The sequence below is a fragment of the Bacillus rossius genome, chromosome 7 (genome assembly GCF_032445375.1).
Source record: "Bacillus rossius redtenbacheri isolate Brsri chromosome 7, Brsri_v3, whole genome shotgun sequence".
NCBI classification, from domain to species: Eukaryota; Metazoa; Arthropoda; class Insecta; order Phasmatodea; family Bacillidae; genus Bacillus; species Bacillus rossius.
The window spans coordinates 19613125-19630849 of NC_086335.1; the positions used below are offsets into that span (position 1 = coordinate 19613125).

The 17725-nt window shown below is 46.5% G+C and overlaps 2 protein-coding genes across 2 annotated transcripts; one reads left to right on the forward strand and one right to left on the reverse strand.

The window, feature by feature from the left end:
• Window positions 1–2368: 2368 nt before the first annotated feature.
• On the forward strand, window positions 2369–3181 carry LOC134534410 (uncharacterized). Its single transcript, XM_063372875.1, has one exon. The coding sequence runs from the start codon at window positions 2369–2371 to the stop codon at window positions 3179–3181; it is 813 nt and encodes a 270-aa protein (XP_063228945.1).
• Window positions 3182–10349: 7168 nt separating this feature from the next.
• On the reverse strand, window positions 10350–13742 carry LOC134534422 (uncharacterized). The gene is made up of 2 exons (XM_063372886.1): window positions 13536–13742; window positions 10350–11248 (listed from the first exon to the last, which is right to left on the reverse strand). The coding sequence occupies exons 1-2, from the start codon at window positions 13681–13683 to the stop codon at window positions 10776–10778; spliced, it is 621 nt and encodes a 206-aa protein (XP_063228956.1). The 5' UTR covers window positions 13684–13742; the 3' UTR covers window positions 10350–10775.
• Between the last annotated feature and the right edge of the window lie 3983 nt (window positions 13743–17725).

Consider the following 17725-nt stretch of genomic DNA (forward strand, 5'->3'; position numbering starts at 1 on the left):
ATTTCGTTTGTTTGGCCTAAATATATAAATCATAGCAGATCAGAAATATTTTTTACAGGCAAAGGCAAGCATTTGAAGTACAGTGAAGCACTATTAAATGAATGAGTCACTTTTCAGGTCATAATTATAGGTTTACGTTAAAATTTGTCAAACTTCAGAATTTTTAGTGTGTTTATATTCAGTGAAAAATACAGGTTCTCTTGTTTAATTCTTTCTTGCTGTACAGTTATACTCGCTTAGATCTGACCCAGACCCACCGCTAACTGCTTCAGTGCCCATTTGCAATAATCATTATGCCACCCCCTGTTTAACAATTATCTATGCTGAGCATGCCAGAAAGGCTCTTTAGTGTTGTCTCATAAGGGTGTGAAAACAGGAAAAAAACCTTTAGGAATAAAACTATATTTTTATTAGTTTTTCTGTTTACTTAAATGTAAAACCATATAAATATTTATAAAAATAATGCAAGACACAACACAATTACATGACTCCAACTGGCTACAATAGTTCCAGTCAGCGGCGAGAGTTAAGTTATCTAATGAAAAAAACTTGTTGCAAGTATCCCGATTATTGGCATGAGATGTCGTCACGTGTTGTGTTGAGTCAAAATTTATTAATTTATTTTATGTGGGATGCGGGATGCTCACTAACGATCACAAAAGAAGGAAGGCTTCGCTAGACACCAAGAACAAGGAAGTTCGTCCTTCGTGATAGTGCTTCTCATCCATCTTATCACATATTATTAGACTGAGTAATGATATTTTTTTTTAATTCCACCTGATAAAAATATTGTAAGTGCTGATTTAGTAGCAGAAATTCACTAATTAAATGTAACTCTGAATAAAATGGTATGACTCATTAAGTAAAAAATCTTTCATGCAAAGTTCGATTACTCACAAATAACCAGAAGCACTCAGAGATCACCATCAGATGTCTAGCCAGGAATAATCAGGTGCACTCGGCGAAAACCATCTATATAAATTGTCATAAAAAATCAGGAGCATGCGGAAAAAACTATCGTAAGTTTTCCTTAACATCAGAAAAATCACAGAAAAAAATTACAAAATAAAAACAATTGACAAAAAATTACAAATATTCTGGCTTGTACTGGAACTCTATCCTTTCTCAACATATGAGAAGTTCACAAGCTGACAGAGCTGTTTTTACTTAACTCTTTGACGCCGACCGCCGGTGCTTCCTCTGGTTCGCACAGGCCGTTATGTCACAACAACACTTACTCTTAAGTACGCCGAACACGCCCGAGCGTGATGTCCGCCGAGTGTGTAAAAGTGCGCCGCGACGAACACCAAAGCGACGTCAGCACCCGGCCGGGTGTGGCAACAGTGGCGTAGCGTGCCATCTCGGCGCCTGGGGCGGGAGACCCATTTTGCCGCCCCCATTCTATAGGTGCTTAATTAAAATTAAATTTCACATACAATGAGGTACCTTTTATTGAAGTTAAAATAGGATGAGCGGTTTTACAAGCGGATTCTACGGGCCTTATGAGCAGCGAAGTCAGAAATAACTTTGTCAAAATCAATATTAGCAGCCAATTCTTGTTCAATCGACAATATAGTCAAGTTTGATAGTCTAGCGGAGTTATGTTCTTATATATTTTTAATGCCTTTTTGGTAATTATATTTAATTTTCGGAGCTCCGAAGTATATGATTGTAGCGGCCGTGGTCGCTGCTGCCTGCAGCGATGACCGGAGCCCTCCGGCTTCACGGGTTCCCTGCGGGCGAGCGTACAGCTGGCAGGATGCGCGCCCCCCCCCCAGGAGTACCGTTAGGCCGGCAGGCCACCCCCGCCCTGGGGGGTCTGGCACGCAGCGAGAGGAAGACCAGAGAGGCGGGCCAGTCCGGCTCGGAACACAGCCACGCGCACAGGGTTGGTCATAGCATTTTGTACGCGTTCTCGCTGCCGCCAATAAAGGACGCCTCCAACTATACTGTGTTTCATTGAAATGCGATCCTACTCGTCCCGATCACAGTCCGTAGCCACGAGGCTACAGTGGTGACCCCGACGTGATCTCCAGGCGGGTTCGGGTCGCGTTTTGCGCGGAGGCGCCTGAGCGACGGCGCACACGCGCTACGTGCCCGCGACCGCGAGTAGTACGACCACGGAGCTACCGCGCCGCCTCGCGCGTTCGCGCCAACACACGCGGCGCGAGACCTCCCACACGTGAGTAGTGCGACTTGGGCGGTTCGGGACCACCGCGGAAACCTAGTGCGACCGCGGAGCTACCGCGTCACCTCGCGCGACCGCGGTGCTACCGCGCCACCTCGCGCGTTCGCCCCAACACACGCGGCGCGAACCCCCCTCACGTGAGTAGTGCGACTTGGGCGGTTCGGGACCACCGCGGAAACCATGCCAGACCCAGACACAGTACCTCCTACTGCGGCGGTGGATCGGGTGGCGGTTCGCATCCCGCCGTTCTGGTCCGCAGATCCCGAGATGTGGTTCGCGCAAGTCGAAAACCAGTTCGCGATTGCAGGAATAACCGCAGACAGTACGAAATTTCATTACGTGGCGGGCAACCTGGACTCCCGTTATTCTACCGAGGTGCGCGACATCCTCACGCAACCGCCAGCCACGGGCAAATATGAGAAACTGAGAACGGAGCTGGTCAAGAGGCTAAGTGCTTCGCAAGCGAGGAAAACTAAGCAGCTGCTGGAGACCGAAGAGATGGGCGATCGGCGTCCATCCCAGTTCCTCCGACACCTCCACGGCCTGGCAGGGACAGCTATCCCAGATGACCTCCTGCGATCCTTATGGCTGGGTCGGCTCCCATCGCCTACCCAAGCGATTCTGGCCACGCAGACTAACGCATCATTGGATGCGTTGGCCGACCTGGCCGATGCCATTGCAGATACCAACCCCCAGCCGCAGGCGGCTGCAGTGTCCTCCATGGAGGCGATGGTGGACAAGATGGCGGCCCTGATGTCCGCGAAGATCGGGGAAATGGCCGCGATATTGCGGCAAGAGATCGCAGCAGTTGCCACCAGCAGTGCGCAGCGCAGGAGTCGCTCGGACAGCTCGCCGCCCGCGGGATACCGCTCCCGCTCCCGCAGTAAGGGCCCGCCAGGAGCCTGCTGGTATCATCGCCGTTTCGGGGACGTAGCCCACAGGTGCACCACGCCCTGTACGTACCAGACGGGAAACGACAAGGGGACGCGTTGATGGCGGCCGGCAACCCTTCCCTGCCTACCGGCCGCCGCCTGTTCATCACAGAGCGGGTTACCAAGGTACAGTACCTCATCGATACTGGCTCCGATATCTGTGTCTACCCGCGTACCCTCATGCCAGGCAGGCGCCCTCAGTCCGACTACTCCCTGGTGGCCGCCAACGGCTCGCAGATCGCAACCTACGGCTTTGTCACACTCACCCTCAACTTAGGACTTCGAAGGGACTTGGTCTGGCGGTTTGTGGTGGCCGAAGTAACTAAGCCCATCCTTGGGGCAGATTTTCTCTACCACTTTGGCTTGCTAGTTGATATCCGGAATCGACACCTAGTGGACAGCACTACTTCTCTCACCTCGGTTTGTACCATTACCACAAGTCAAGTCTGTAGTGTCAAAACGCCTGCACCCCCTCCGCCGTACCCCGAGCTACTACACAAGTTCGCCAGCCTCACACGGCCTGCAGGTTTCCCCCAGCCAGTGCAGCACTCCACCGTGCACCATATCAACACCACGCCAGGACAGCCGGTGCACAGCAAACCGCGCCGCTTGGCTCCAGACCGGTTGCGCGTGGCCAGGGGGGAATTCGAGGCTATGATCAAGCAGGGCACAGCCCGACCATCTGACAGCCCTTGGTCTTCTCCCCTCCACATGGTGCCCAAGAGAGGAGAAGAGTGGCGACCTTGTGGGGACTACAGACTGCTGAATGCCCGCACCATCCCGGACAGGTACCCCATCCCGCACATTCAGGACTTCTCGCACTCATTGCATGGCAAGACCATCTTCTCCACCATCGATTTAGTCCGAGCGTACAGTCAGATCCCAGTCGCCACGGTGGATATCCCCAAAACTGCCATAACCACTCCATTCGGATTGTTTGAATTCCCGTTCATGTCTTTTGGCCTCCGCAATGCTGCACAAACTTTCCAGCGGTTCATGGACGAGGTCCTCCGAGGCCTCGACTTTTGTGTGTCGTACCTGGATGACATTTTGGTGGCTTCCCAGGACGAGACTGAGCATTTGCAGCATCTGACTGAGCTCTTTGACCGCCTCACGAACTATGGGCTTCTCATCAACCCTAGCAAGTGCGTCTTTGGCAAGTCCTGCGTCACATTTTTGGGACACACCATCACAGCCAACGGCTCCCAACCTCTGCAAGAGAAAGTCCGTGCTATCCTGGACTTCCCCAAGCCTACCACAGCAAAGCAGCTGCGCCAGTTCACTGGCATGGTGAACTTCTATCGACGGTTCATTCCTAGGGCTGCGGCAGCGCAGGCCCCCCTGCATGAGCTCTTACGAGGGGCAGCCAAAGGCAAAGATACCATCATCTGGACGGCCGCAAGCAGCACGGCGTTCGAAGATTGTAAGGCCAGGCTCGCCTCGGCGACCCTGCTGGCCCACCCTATCCCCGACGCCCCCCTGGCTCTCGTGACGGACGCTTCGGACTTTGCAGTAGGAGCGGTACTCCAGCAACAGGTACGCAACCACTGGCAACCCTTGGCGTTCTTCTCTGCGAAGATGGATCCGGCACAGCAGAAGTATGGAGCCTATGACAAGGAGCTCCTCGCCATCTACCTAGCTGTTCGGCAATTTCGCCATATGGTCGAGGGCAGGGATTTTGCCATCCTTACGGACCATAAGCCTCTAGTATTCGCCTTCGCCCAAAACTCTGACAAGTGCTCTCCACGCCGAGCCAGGCACCTCGACTTCATTGGACAATTCACGACAGACATTCGCCATATTCCCGGCTCGGCCAATACCGTGGCGGACCCCTTGTCCCGGGTGGAATCGGTCACAGCTCCGGTCGACTATCATGCTCTGGCGCAGGCTCAAGCAGCGGATGAGGAGTTGCGGCAGTTCCTGCAGTGCGACTCCAGCCTGCGGCTGACGAAGGTCAAGATCCCGGACTCGCCACTGGAAGTCTACTGCGATGTGTCCACACCGACAGCTCGGCCTTTCCTGACCCCACAATTCCGCCGAGCGGCATTTGACATGGTGCACCGGCTGGCGCACCCGGGCATTAAGGCCACAGGGAAGTTGATCTCACAACGGTTCGTCTGGCCATCCATGCAAGCAGATTGTCGACTGTGGGCCCGATCTTGCATACCGTGCCAGCGGTCGAAGATCGCACGGCACACCTCCTCGCCGGTAGGATCTTTCATACCTCCTTCCTCCAGGTTCGACCATGTCCATCTAGACCTGGTCGGCCCTCTCCCATGTTCCCGAGGCTTCCGCTACTGCCTCACCATGGTTGACCGCTTCTCCCGCTGGCCAGAGGCCGTGCCTGTCGAGAACATCGAGGCAGCTACAGTCGCCAGAGCCTTCTACACCACATGGGTGGCACGTTTTGGCACCCCCCTGAGAGCTACCACCGATCAAGGCCGACAATTTACGTCCTCCCTGTTCGCGGCCCTCGCCGCCTTGGTGGGCATGACACCTACAGACCACCGCCTACCACCCGGCCTCCAACGGGATGGTGGAGAGGTTGCACCGTTCGCTCAAGGCAGCCATCCGGTGCCATGCTACCGAGCACTGGGTAGATGTCCTACCTACTGTCTTGCTCGGCATTCGAGCCGCCTGGCGGGACGACCTTCGTGCCTCTGCTGCGGGGTTGGTCTACGGCCAGCCCCTGCGCCTACCGGGGGAATTTCTCGGAGAACATCCGGACGCCCCTCGGTTCGATGCCCCCGGCCTGGTGACGGACCTCCGCCTGCACTTCCGAGACCTGCGGCCAGTTAACGGCTCGCGGCATGGTGGGACAAGGCCGTTTGTCTCCAGGGACCTTCCGACGGCCACTGAGGTCTTCGTCCGCTGCGAGGGGCAAAAGGGGTCCCTACACGCGCCCTACGAGGGCCCCTTCCCGGTACTCGGCAGAACTCCGAAAACTGCAACTCTCCTGATGCATGGCCGGCGCACCACGGTCTCCATCGATCGACTCAAGCCTGCCTACATCTTGGCCGACCAGGAGCCACCAGCCACAGTCGCCCCCCCTCCTGTGGGGGAAACACCTCCCCAGCAACATCAGGGGCCCACCATGACTGCCCCTGCGCCTCCCGTGACGCGGGCCGGGCGTCGTGTACGCTTCCCCGACCGCCTGCAGGGCGGTTTTTCGTGATGTGGCACATCACTGGCACGGGGGTGCTGTAGCGGTCGTGGTCGCTGCTGCCTGCAGCGATGACCGGAGCCCTCCGGCTTCACGGGTTCCCTGCGGGCGAGCGTACAGCTGGCAGGATGCGCCCCCCCCCAGGAGTAACGTTAGGCCGGCAGGCCACCCCCGCCCTGGGGGGTCTGGCATGCAGCGAGAGGAAGACCCGAGAGGCGGGCCAGTCCGGCTCGGAACACAGCCACGCGCACAGGGTTGGTCATAGCATTTTGTACGCGTTCTCGCTGCCGCCAATAAAGGACGCCTCCAACTATACTGTGTTTCATTGAAATGCGATCCTACTCGTCCCGATCACAGTCCGTAGCCACGAGGCTACAATGATCAAATTATAATTTTTCGGGGGAATTGTTAAAGTATTTTTTTAGTATTATTATAAAGCTATTTTTATAAGTAGTAATAGGTTATGTATTTTATGATGGATGCACCGTTTTGTGATGAAACGATTTTATGATATATATATATATATATATATATTAAATGTTCTCATATAAATTTTGTGTCTTTTTAACTTGCTGCCTCCTCTCACTGTTCGCAACCTTATTAGTATTTTTTAAGCCTGCTATTAGTTCGGGTTTTAATATTTTTTTGGGTTTACCTGCGCTCGCGGTACGGGGAAATATATGAGTTTTACTGTGTCCCGGTTTGCGGAAGTTGTTTGGTTTGCCCTGGGTTAAGGTCAAACTTTACAGTACAATGCGTAGTACTAAATTCAATGAGTGCGAAAGAGAGGCATCGACACGGGCCGACGCGTGAAACAAAATATTTTGTATGAGTAATGAACATAATAAGGAGTGCCGCTCAACTCGGCACGCGCGCGCCGGGCGGCGCGGCGCGATGCGATGTTGCCGTTCCTATGTAAACAAACAAACATTATAAAGAGCTCTGTCAGTGATTTCGCAGTTTTTCTTTTAAATAAATATTAAAAAATAGTTGGTGCGCAAAATTTTAGATAAAAATGGAACATTATAGTGTGTCTGACACATGTAATGAATGAATCATAGATCAGATCTCAACCCGCTTCACCGGCGACCCGCCCCCGCGGGCTGCCGCCCGGGGCGGGCCGCCCCCTCCGCCCCACCCATGCTACGCCACTGTGTGGCAATGCGCCTAATTAATTATATAATTATTCTGTCAAATTAAAACAACTAAATTAATAACAATTTAAAAGGGGATTCATGTAAGGGAAATTATGGCTAATTGTCTTATAAGCATATATTGTGTAACTTGTCTTTAAGTCCAGAACTGGCCGGGTCGGTTTTCCCGCGTTCCACGTGGTTAGGCGCGAGGCCGCAGGGCGGTCTCGCGCTCAGTTACCGTCGGGAGCTCGCAGGGGTCGGTCGCTCCGCGAATGTCGGGCCATCAACTTTCGCGCTTCATCTACATATCAGCAATAGTGTAAGTCTTTTAAAATCCTTTAACTAGCTCGGCGCCGACCCCACCCCAGTCACACGATATTTCGTGCGACTCGTAACTTATTAAATTCATCCCAACAGGGAACTTTACTTTTTATACGTAATTCCATGTCCATCTTAAGGACAGCGTAATAGTGGTACGCAGTTTCGGCTTCATAGCCAATTAATTGTCATCATCGAAGACTCTTTGTAACGAGTGTTGAATGCTTACTGACTAACTTTCGCTTCTTAATTTTCACCATCTTAAACGTGTGACTTATAACGTGTAATCTAACCGAATAACTTTCAATTCCAAAAGAGACTATAACGTGTACGTCTTCAGCTTACCGTAGCTACGTATTTTCGAGACATTAATTATTCGCCGCATGTTAGATTGCAAACAATCTTGAACAGAGGTGCTACTCTTCATGTTAACGTGTCTGCCTAAGTTGTTGCAATATAGAAACTCCGCGACTATCCACCAAATCCTTCATATGGATAAGTAACCAGTGTATCAATTCGTAGATATTACTTTGCAACCTATTCTGGTCGTGCGCACCGTTTACGTTCAGAGATACGCGTGTCGCAGCGGTCAGACAACGGACGCGGCCAGTACCGGGACCAATAAGTGTATCGATACTGAATAAAGTGCAGTGTCCTGTTAATTCGTTTACCAGTCATTTACAAGGCGTCCTGGGTGGCTTGAACAGCCCAGGTAGGTTCCGAACCACGACGCGCTCCTGCCTGCAGCCACGAGGCCGAACCCCCGTTAAAACCCCTGAGATCTTTTCCAACGCTAATATTTAATTAAAAACTTAAGCAGGCAGCGGGAGTGGCGTCATCTTTATAAGACAGAATTTGTGTTTATTTATTTGTCAGTTTTGCTATGCTGTGGTTGCCTAAATGCAAGGATAGTTTTTCCCTTATTTTAATAAATATTCCATTTATAAATTTTATCTTTTAATAAAAGTTTCTTTTTTTGATTGAGCTAGGCTAGAAATTATATTTTGTTGACCCCAAAAAAAATTGGGTAATATTTCCGAAGCAATCAAATGTATTGTTAGTTAATTACAGGTATTTGGTTGAACAAACAATGGCTGGTAAAATAATTAGGAATTTTGTTAAATCAACTACATATTAGGTTGGGAGTAACAGATTTGTTTTAATAAAACAATATATTTGATTGGAACTGACCTATATGTACAACCAAATCTGTGGTTGAAGATTAAAAAAAAAATGTTTTAACTAAGGGCGCGGTTACACGGGACCCTGAACTACTTCAGGTGAACATGTTTAAGTAAACACGTTTACAAACGCGAAAGTGTACGGTTACACGGTAGTTGCTGAAAAGTGTGTTTAGCTCTAAAACCGATTGTCTACTGTCAACGAATGACTGTGTTGTTGATCTCTATTTTGTAATTGTATCCAGAAAACGCGGGATTTTCTCACTTGTTTATACAGCATTATCAGCAGAAATGGAATGTGTTTTTTTTATATTGCTCAATATTTTTTTACAAATCGCGAATTCAAACAACATGCACAGTAAAATTTTTAAACTTATTTTTTGAGCGAGAGTACCTATCTCAATTTTAAGGAAATTAAGGTCAGGATCAATTAAAAATATATATGTATATATATAATTATCTGTTGATTTTTTTTTGTTGTATTCGGTAAAATATTACTCGAACTTGTGCCAGAAACACTTTCCATCTTGAATTTCTGCAAAAGACTGTTTATATTCTAAACAGCCAATCAGAAAGATATGTCGATCTGAACTACTTTGCCAACCTGTTTAAGTTAAATGGGAAATGGCCTCGAACGAAACATGTTCAGACTGTGTGTAATGTGTAACCGCACTCAACAGCTGAACATGTTCACTTGAAGTAGTTCAGACTCCCGTGTAACCGCGCACTAACTGAATAAATACTTGGGAACGATAGATCGATTGTTTTGTGTCAATAAAACATTTGGTTGCACTAAAATGTTTGGTTCAACCAACAAAATTTTGATAGAAAACAATAAGAACTTCCTTATATTTACTAAAATTTTAGTTGAGAATAAAAAAAGATTGGGTTGGATTGATAAAGTATATCTTAAAACCAACAAATATTTGGTAATTTTAAAACAGTATGTTTGCACTAATCATGTATATTTGGTTGACCTGACAAAATTTTTGGTCAAATCAACAAAATAATTACTAACCTTAAAGCAATATGGTTACACCTTTCATTTATTTGTTTGATATGACGATATGTTTGGTTAGACATAAAAAATAGTTAGTAACCTTAAAGCAATATGGTTACACCAATCATATATTTGTTTGGTATGATAATGTGTTTGATTGGAATAACAAAATATTTGGTAAACTTAGAATCAATATGGTTACACCAATCAGACATTTGGTTCACCTGACAATAGGTATGGTTAAACCCCAAAAAAATGTTTGGTAACGGTGAGACAAATATTTGGTTGATCTAACAATGTGTTTGGTTAAAGCAAAACAATATTTGGTAAATTTAAAGCAAAATGGTTACACCAATAAGACATTCGTTTGGCCATACAACATATTTGGTTGGATTGAAAACATACGAAATCAAATTTGCTCAAAAAAATTATTTGGTTAGAACAACAAAATATTTAATGGCTCATATGTAAACAGTGCGGGGATGTCGCAGGCCAGCTGCATTGCCGACTCACCGGCCCCGGTGGACCTCCTCGGTGAGGCAACCGCAGGCCAGCTGCATTGCCAGCTCACCGGCCCCGCTGGACCTCCTCGGTGAGGTAACCGCAGGCCAGCTGCATTGCCGGCTCACTGGCCCCGCTGTACCTCCTCGGTGAGGCAACCGCAGGCCAGCTGCATTGCCAGCTCACCGGCCCCGCTGGACCTCCTCGGTGAGGTAACCGTAGGCCATCTGCATTGCCGGCTCACCGGCCCCGCTGGACCTCCTCGGTGAGGCAACCGCAGGCCAGCTGCATTGCCAGCTCACCGGCCCCGCTGGACCTCCTCGGTGAGGTAACCGCAGGCCAGCTGCATTGCCGGCTCACCGGCCCCGCTGGACCTCCTTGGTGAGGCAACCACAGGCCAGCTTCATTTCCACCGGAAGTTCAACGTAGACCTGGCACGGGGCGCCCTTCGGGGCATCCCACTGGCGCTGCTGTTCCTCGACCAGGCCAACGCAGGCCAGCTGCAGCCCCGCCATGGCCACTACGACGACAACGATCGACGTATAAAAGACCAGATCCTCCGGCCTCCATGCCTCAGGCGCGCTCTCCTCCGGGACTCCGCCTGACACCTCCACCGCCTCCTGGGGAGGCCCCTGGGACTTCCTCCTGTCCTGCTCGAGTTGCCACAGCCTCCCCAGGAGACGTATGGTGATGATCTGCTGCTCGCGCGTCCAGGCCTCTCGTGGCCTCTCCACCTGGACGTCTTCCGCGGACACGTCCATCGCCTCCGGGGGAGGCTCCTGGGACATCCTGCCCGCCCGGCCCCGCCACAGCGCCCTCATCAGCACTCCTACACAGCACACAGTTGACGTATCAGACCACGTCCTGGGTCACGTTCCTTAAATGACTCATGCAATCGGGGATTTTGATTTAATACAATTTCTTGGACATCCGCCACTGCAGTTTTGCACTTTTTGTCATGGAAAAAAATTTATAAATACAAAATACGAATTCAAAACATAATCCTATTTCCCAGTGTCCGATATAAGTCTGCCAGCTCCTGCAACGTCGCAACTGTTTTGTCATAGGAAACCTATTGTGATCGTTGGGAGTATCGTCATTGTATTGTCCATAATATCAGTTTATCTTCATCTTTGTGTTCGTATATTTGCTGCGTTGTCCAAGTTTTGTTGTCTGCCTGCAGTTACTTTTATTTTTTAAACTATGGTTCGTCTGTGCTGTTTATATTTTTTCATGACTAAATTCCTTCCACGGAATTCGTTTGCTGTCTGATTTTTAAGTTTGAATGTGTCCGTCTGTTCTTTCGTCATTGTGTTGTCCATAACACCTGTTTAGGTTCATCGTTGGATTTATCTGTTTGACATCAGCTGATTAAATTTTAGTTTTTGTTTTTTATTTCTTAATTTGCCTTCTTGAATATTTTCCATGACAAACAGTGCAAAACTGCAATGGCTTATGTCCAAGAAATTGTATTAAATCATGTCCGAGAAAATGATTATTCGCCCGACGTTTCGACTTGCTTCTTCAAGAGCGATTAAAAACTATTAATTGCACAACTTTCAAATTCACATCCGGGGTATTTTGTGTGGCGTGAGACCAGAAACCTATTAGTCTACTACTCGCTCTATGCACTGTAGTTCAAGATGCACCCCACACTTTTGTAGAGTCACTTGGGTCGACGGACGAGGTGCGTGTTCTATGAGGTGAGTTTTAGAACACGGGCCTGTGTGCTGGCTTGTAGTGTGATGCCAAAATAAAGTTACATTTTGGTGTTCGACGAGGAGAAGGGGCGATACTCCCCCACCAGTGAGGTTGTGGTGTGTTGGTGAGCATTTGGAGTCTTGTTAGTGTGCGGACATTCAAGTGGACGGGTAATTTCGGGTGTGCCTGGTAGTGTAAATCTGTTTGAGCCGCTCCAACGAATAAACCTTTTAGACACGTGCATGGGTAGTTAACCCGTATCTGTAAGACCAGGTGAATCAGGCCTGTAGGCCTGGGGTTCTGCGTGGTATTTACACAGTGTTTATACTTGCTGATTGGCCCGACCCTGCCCCCTCCCCTTTTCCCTCCCTGCGAGGACCAGTGGCTGCAGCTGGCAAGCCGTAACCTCGGGAATTTCCTCGGACGTGGTCTAAACCTAAAAGCCAAGAAGCGGAAAACTCCGACCCGTAAGCTCACGATCAAGATTTTGCTATAAATCAGGATGAGATCAAGTTTGTCACCGTGCTGCTTCGGCGATCGGGGCACAGCGCGTTTCTGAAGAACTACGAGCCAATGGAAGAAGCGAGGGGCCACAGGCATCTCAGCCAGCAGACGTCACAGTGAGCTGGGTGTCTCCTGTGTTTAGCTTCAACTAGCGAGCCTGATCAGACCACACTTCTCCTGACATGCCTGGGCGGCCCTGGTCCAGTAACGAACAAGAGAAGAGTCTCAGACCTTTGTACACCGTTAGGCCGGTGTCACACCGCAGGTTTCTGCCGCTGCGACTAGCTTCTGCAGCGTTTTATAGGTGATTGTTCTTTCGACCGCTTTTCTTAAAAGTGCGCAAGGCAGGTCTCTCAAGGAGGCACTAACTATTTTTTTTTTAATAAACGCACATGTAAACAATTGATCTAGAAGAAATCACCGAGTAGAAACGACCAACCACTGCTTAGTGTGAAACTGGCCTTAGAAATCTCAAAGTTTTAGTATAAATTGCAGACTATCACCGATTTGTACTAGTGCTAACTTTTTCATGTTTAGAGAGTATTTTATGTCATATACGCGAGCGAAATAAAAGGGAATTTTTCTAAAGTAGCGACTTTTCCGAGAGAAAAAATCCGGAAATAGTTATTTTTATTTATTATAATTACATTGTTTCTAGGTTCTGTGTAAATGCTTTGATTTCAGCCAAAGTTAAATTCTAAATTATCTTTTTTATTGCAAGTAAACGTGGAAGTTACGAGATTCAAGGTGGTTAAGGTTTGCTCTGCGAAATTAGAAAATTTCATAATCGAGTATAAATAAAAAAAACATTTCGGCAAGATAATAAATTAACATTAGTTCGTTTAAAATCTACTATTTCTGGTGTTGAAAGTCGCGACTCTAGGCTGAAACCAACCATAGCAGTACGGTACCTGGCTTGGGGTTCTTGAAGGCTGGTTCGCGGTTTTTCAATGCAGCCTCTTCGTCCAGGACGGGTAGAGGTCTGCCCAAACTGCGCGCTTCCAGTCTCACTACTACAACTGCACACAATGTGCACACCATTAGTATCTTCGCACTCATTACTTCCGTTAGCTCGGCTCAGTGATTGCTGAATATGCTATCGTTGCCTGGCGTTCTCTCAATAATGCGCTGTGTGTCTTTCCTGAATGTGAAGTCTCTGTTGTCTATGGAAATCGCTCTGTTAGCTGGAACATAGAGGAATAGCTTGCAAGAAACATGGCAAAGATTGTACACACCAGAAAATGTCCACGTCTGCAATATTAAATGGTAACCTGCTTAAACATTTTTTTTATCAGCTCATTGCTAGCGCCATGTTTGGTTGTACGCACAGAACATTAGTTGAAGCGTAGTGTTTGCATTGTGGAATCAGGTTCAAATTACTTTATTTTATGGAATTTACTTTTTTTTTTAACGATGGGGATTCTAATTCATACTTAACTTAACCATCACCAGCGTGGTCAAACCAACGACGTATATTATATATCATAGACCCAGCATGCCTTCTGAAAGTTGAGGCCAACATGTCCTCCCGCCGCGAACAGCTGATTGTGGGCCGTTTTCTGTTGTTTTGCTATTAGGATACATTGAAGCCAACGACGTATTGATATATATATATGTCGTTGGGTCAAACACCATTTCCACAATGTTTTGGGCGTATGGCTTTGGCGAGGTGAAAAAGTGGGCAGCTACGTCATCGTGCTGCCTCCGATTCCTACACGGTTAGGAATTACAGCAAGTTTACGGACTTTTCAACGAACATTTTAACACAAATAAACGAAGAGTTCTTCATAATTTCAAATAACTGAATCTTCGTGGAAACTACACCGTATTTCGACTTCCGAGTTGCATGTTTCGTTCTAATTCTAAACACAGGCGCACACACACTTGGAAAAAAGAAAATTGTTGTAGCTGTAGACTAAAACCAGTTTTATAAATGTTTTGTTAATAAACAAATAATATTATTTTGGGCTCATGTTCAAAGTAAGAGAACTGAAGTGTCCGTAAATTCACGAAGATAGTCGTAACCTCAGTTCGTCGTAAATTTAAGGTGAACATTTTAACACTGTAACTCCAGGATCGGGTGTCCGTTCTGGTTAGCAAAACAAATCGTAGCTGAAAAACTAGCGTTAAACCTCATTATAACCAAAACTATATTTGGTATCCAGATAGGAAAATGGGGCTAGGTAATCCTCTCTTTGACTTCAATTATTAACATGATGAAGATCCTACACACCCACTCCCTGACTTCTCACCTCCGTGAAGACAACTGCGGCTGCTCTAGCGCTCCAAGCGGCAGGGCGCACACCTGGGAGTAAAACACATCACTAGGGGCGTGTATAGTTCGCAAAATAGCCTGATCGCTCATTGGACCGCAATAAGCAATGCCCGCGCTAGCGATTGCTCCCTTGTGCTTGGCGGCCGTCTGCAAGAGAAGCCATTGCCCTGTTTGGCCGGGCCGTTGATTTCGCACTGAATGGCTGTGATTGGTGTGCTGACAGTAAACGTGTACCTGAAATAAAAATAAAAAAAAACACGAAACGCAGACAATGCTACAACGTTTTAACACTCAGCTGGTCTGGATTTTTTTTTTGCTGAAAAGTACGTCCCTGCCTCTAACACAACTGCCTCAAACGAAGAAACAAAATAATGTTTGTAACAAATACAATTTGACAAACACATGGTCGCTTCGAGGACGTGCAAGATGGCGTCGGGAAGCTTATTGTTTGATGTTGACGCGAAACGTGTCCTGCCAGTTCGTGAACTTGAAGCGGCGAAATATTCACGGAATCAAAGGAACAAGTCTCCGGGGTATTGATTGCGTAATTAGCTGTCAGTTTCATTGACTTCGGGGCCTTGTTCATAAGAAGAAATAAATTTATTTAATGGCTAAACTTTTTCAAAGAGAATTTTACTAAACTTTAATAGGTACCGGTACGTCAAAATTATTTAAATTTTTGAGAATTTAGAAATTGCGAAATAATAAATTGTTAAAGTTAAATTGTAGTCATGGCAATTAGTTGCCAGTCGTATTAACTTTTAATCTGAATTTTTGCTGTTTTTAGTACCTAGTTAATTTTTCTTCTTTTGGGATTGGTTCCAAACGTATCAAATTATATTTTGACATTCGACTGTGGGAAACTTAAACATGCAGTAACTGTTTGGATTTTATGAAAATTGTTACTTAAAAAAAGAGGGTTGTCTGTAAAGTCGGTTTACTAATTTTACGTGATAACGTTATAAGAAAACATTGATGAAAAATTGCATACTTTTTAATTTTCAAATATTACATACAGTTTTTGCAAATTTAATTTAAATAATTTGTTAAAATATAATCGAAGATTTTCTCGCACGGTGGTTGGCCGGTTTTTGCACGCTCGGCTCTGGCGGAACGTGACAATTTTTCGTGCGTGCAGCCGGCGTTTATCGATTTATAAGACGTTATCACGTCAAAAAGTTTACCAAATATATCTTTGTTTTACGAAAAACTAATATATATATATTATTACGAGCAAACTGTCTTTTAAGATCATTACTCACTATCATATTCATCTATGCAACCATTTTCTATTCTAACTAAACATAATTCAAAATAAATTAAATTGTTGCTACTTTTTTGAAATTGTGTTGTTTGAACCTGTACTTGCTGTTGCTCGTGGTCGCGGGCATATCAGGAGCGCTCACCACTTCCCTCGAGGCTAGGTATCTGGAGCCGCTCATTATTACCTTTGAATATATATACTGTATATATATTCAAAGTTATTACGGAGATCCCGATAGGAAGGCCGAGTTAAAAATATCTCTACGTGACCTTATCTCGAGGGGAAAAGGAGGGGGGAGGGGTAAAAGCCATTCGTACTTAATTTGACTGCACGGAAAAATAAATGGTAACGCAATTGTGTTTCAAATCTAGTCGTTCATTATGTTACACAAAGTAGTCCTCATTTGTAGTTTTTTGACTGAATAGTTTCCTTACTTTAAGATTGTTTCAAATCTTACATTTAGTTATAGGTAATACACATTTTCCTAAGTCTAAATAATTAGGTACTTTTTAAAATACCAATCTTTGGTTTATGTCAAGTAATGTGTTTTTTTTTTTAGTGTAACTGAACCTTTTCTAACGACATTTAACTATTTAACGCTTTTAAGGAAATTCTAGGTAAAAAAAAAATCTTACATAAATAAGAGAGAAAAAAAAAGGGGGGGGGGGGTTCGAGCAATCTTATGTATCCTTACATGGCGTGGGGTTGTCAAAAATGGCTAAAATCGTCCTTACGTAATTAATTAACGGCCCCTTACACGATGGGTTACTTCATTTCCTTGTCATCACTATCAGTTAAGGGAGTTATTCATATAAATTAATTCCGTTGTTGGGTCACAAATATTTTCCCCAGATATTTAGCAAACATTATTTTCGATTTGCAAAAGGTCACGCAAATGATCGTATGATAACCTTTTGCGTGACGTTTTACCGCTTTTAGAAAATATCGAGAGTATTTGAGTTTGAGATGAAGCATGGACTGCACGAGAGCCATCGTGACGAACACAGGACACGTCCTGACACTCGGCGAGTGAGCTCAAAAAGCGCGCGGACGGTAAGGGCGATTCTGGCTCGCACAGCACACGCCTCCTCGCCTCTACGCGCCGGGCAACGAGCTGGAGTGGCAGTGTTCTCGTCGGTAACGCGCCTCTACAGTCCTCTGGTGGAATATTAGAGACAAGAGCTCCCCGCACTTTCCTATACCATTTAAAATACTGTGCGCAGAGTTTTTCATAGCTAAAAACGTCCGTGAAAACACTCGTTCTAGACTTTTACACTGTCCGAAACGTACGGGTTAATAGATGGAATGAAACTTGTAAAGGCAAGTGCATTGACTCTTAAATACTACTCGTAATCAGACACTTTTAATACATGTTGAATGGTTTGTAAATGGCGCGTTCAGACCCGGAGATCTGTACGCTGTTTAGGAACCTAGCCAGGCGGCAGTATTAAGGGGGTGCCTTCTATTTCAGGTCATGATTGTATATTTACTTTAATCACAGATAAACTCGTAGCCTTTTTAAATAGTTTTACTTTAACGAATTAAACACTATATACATCGCA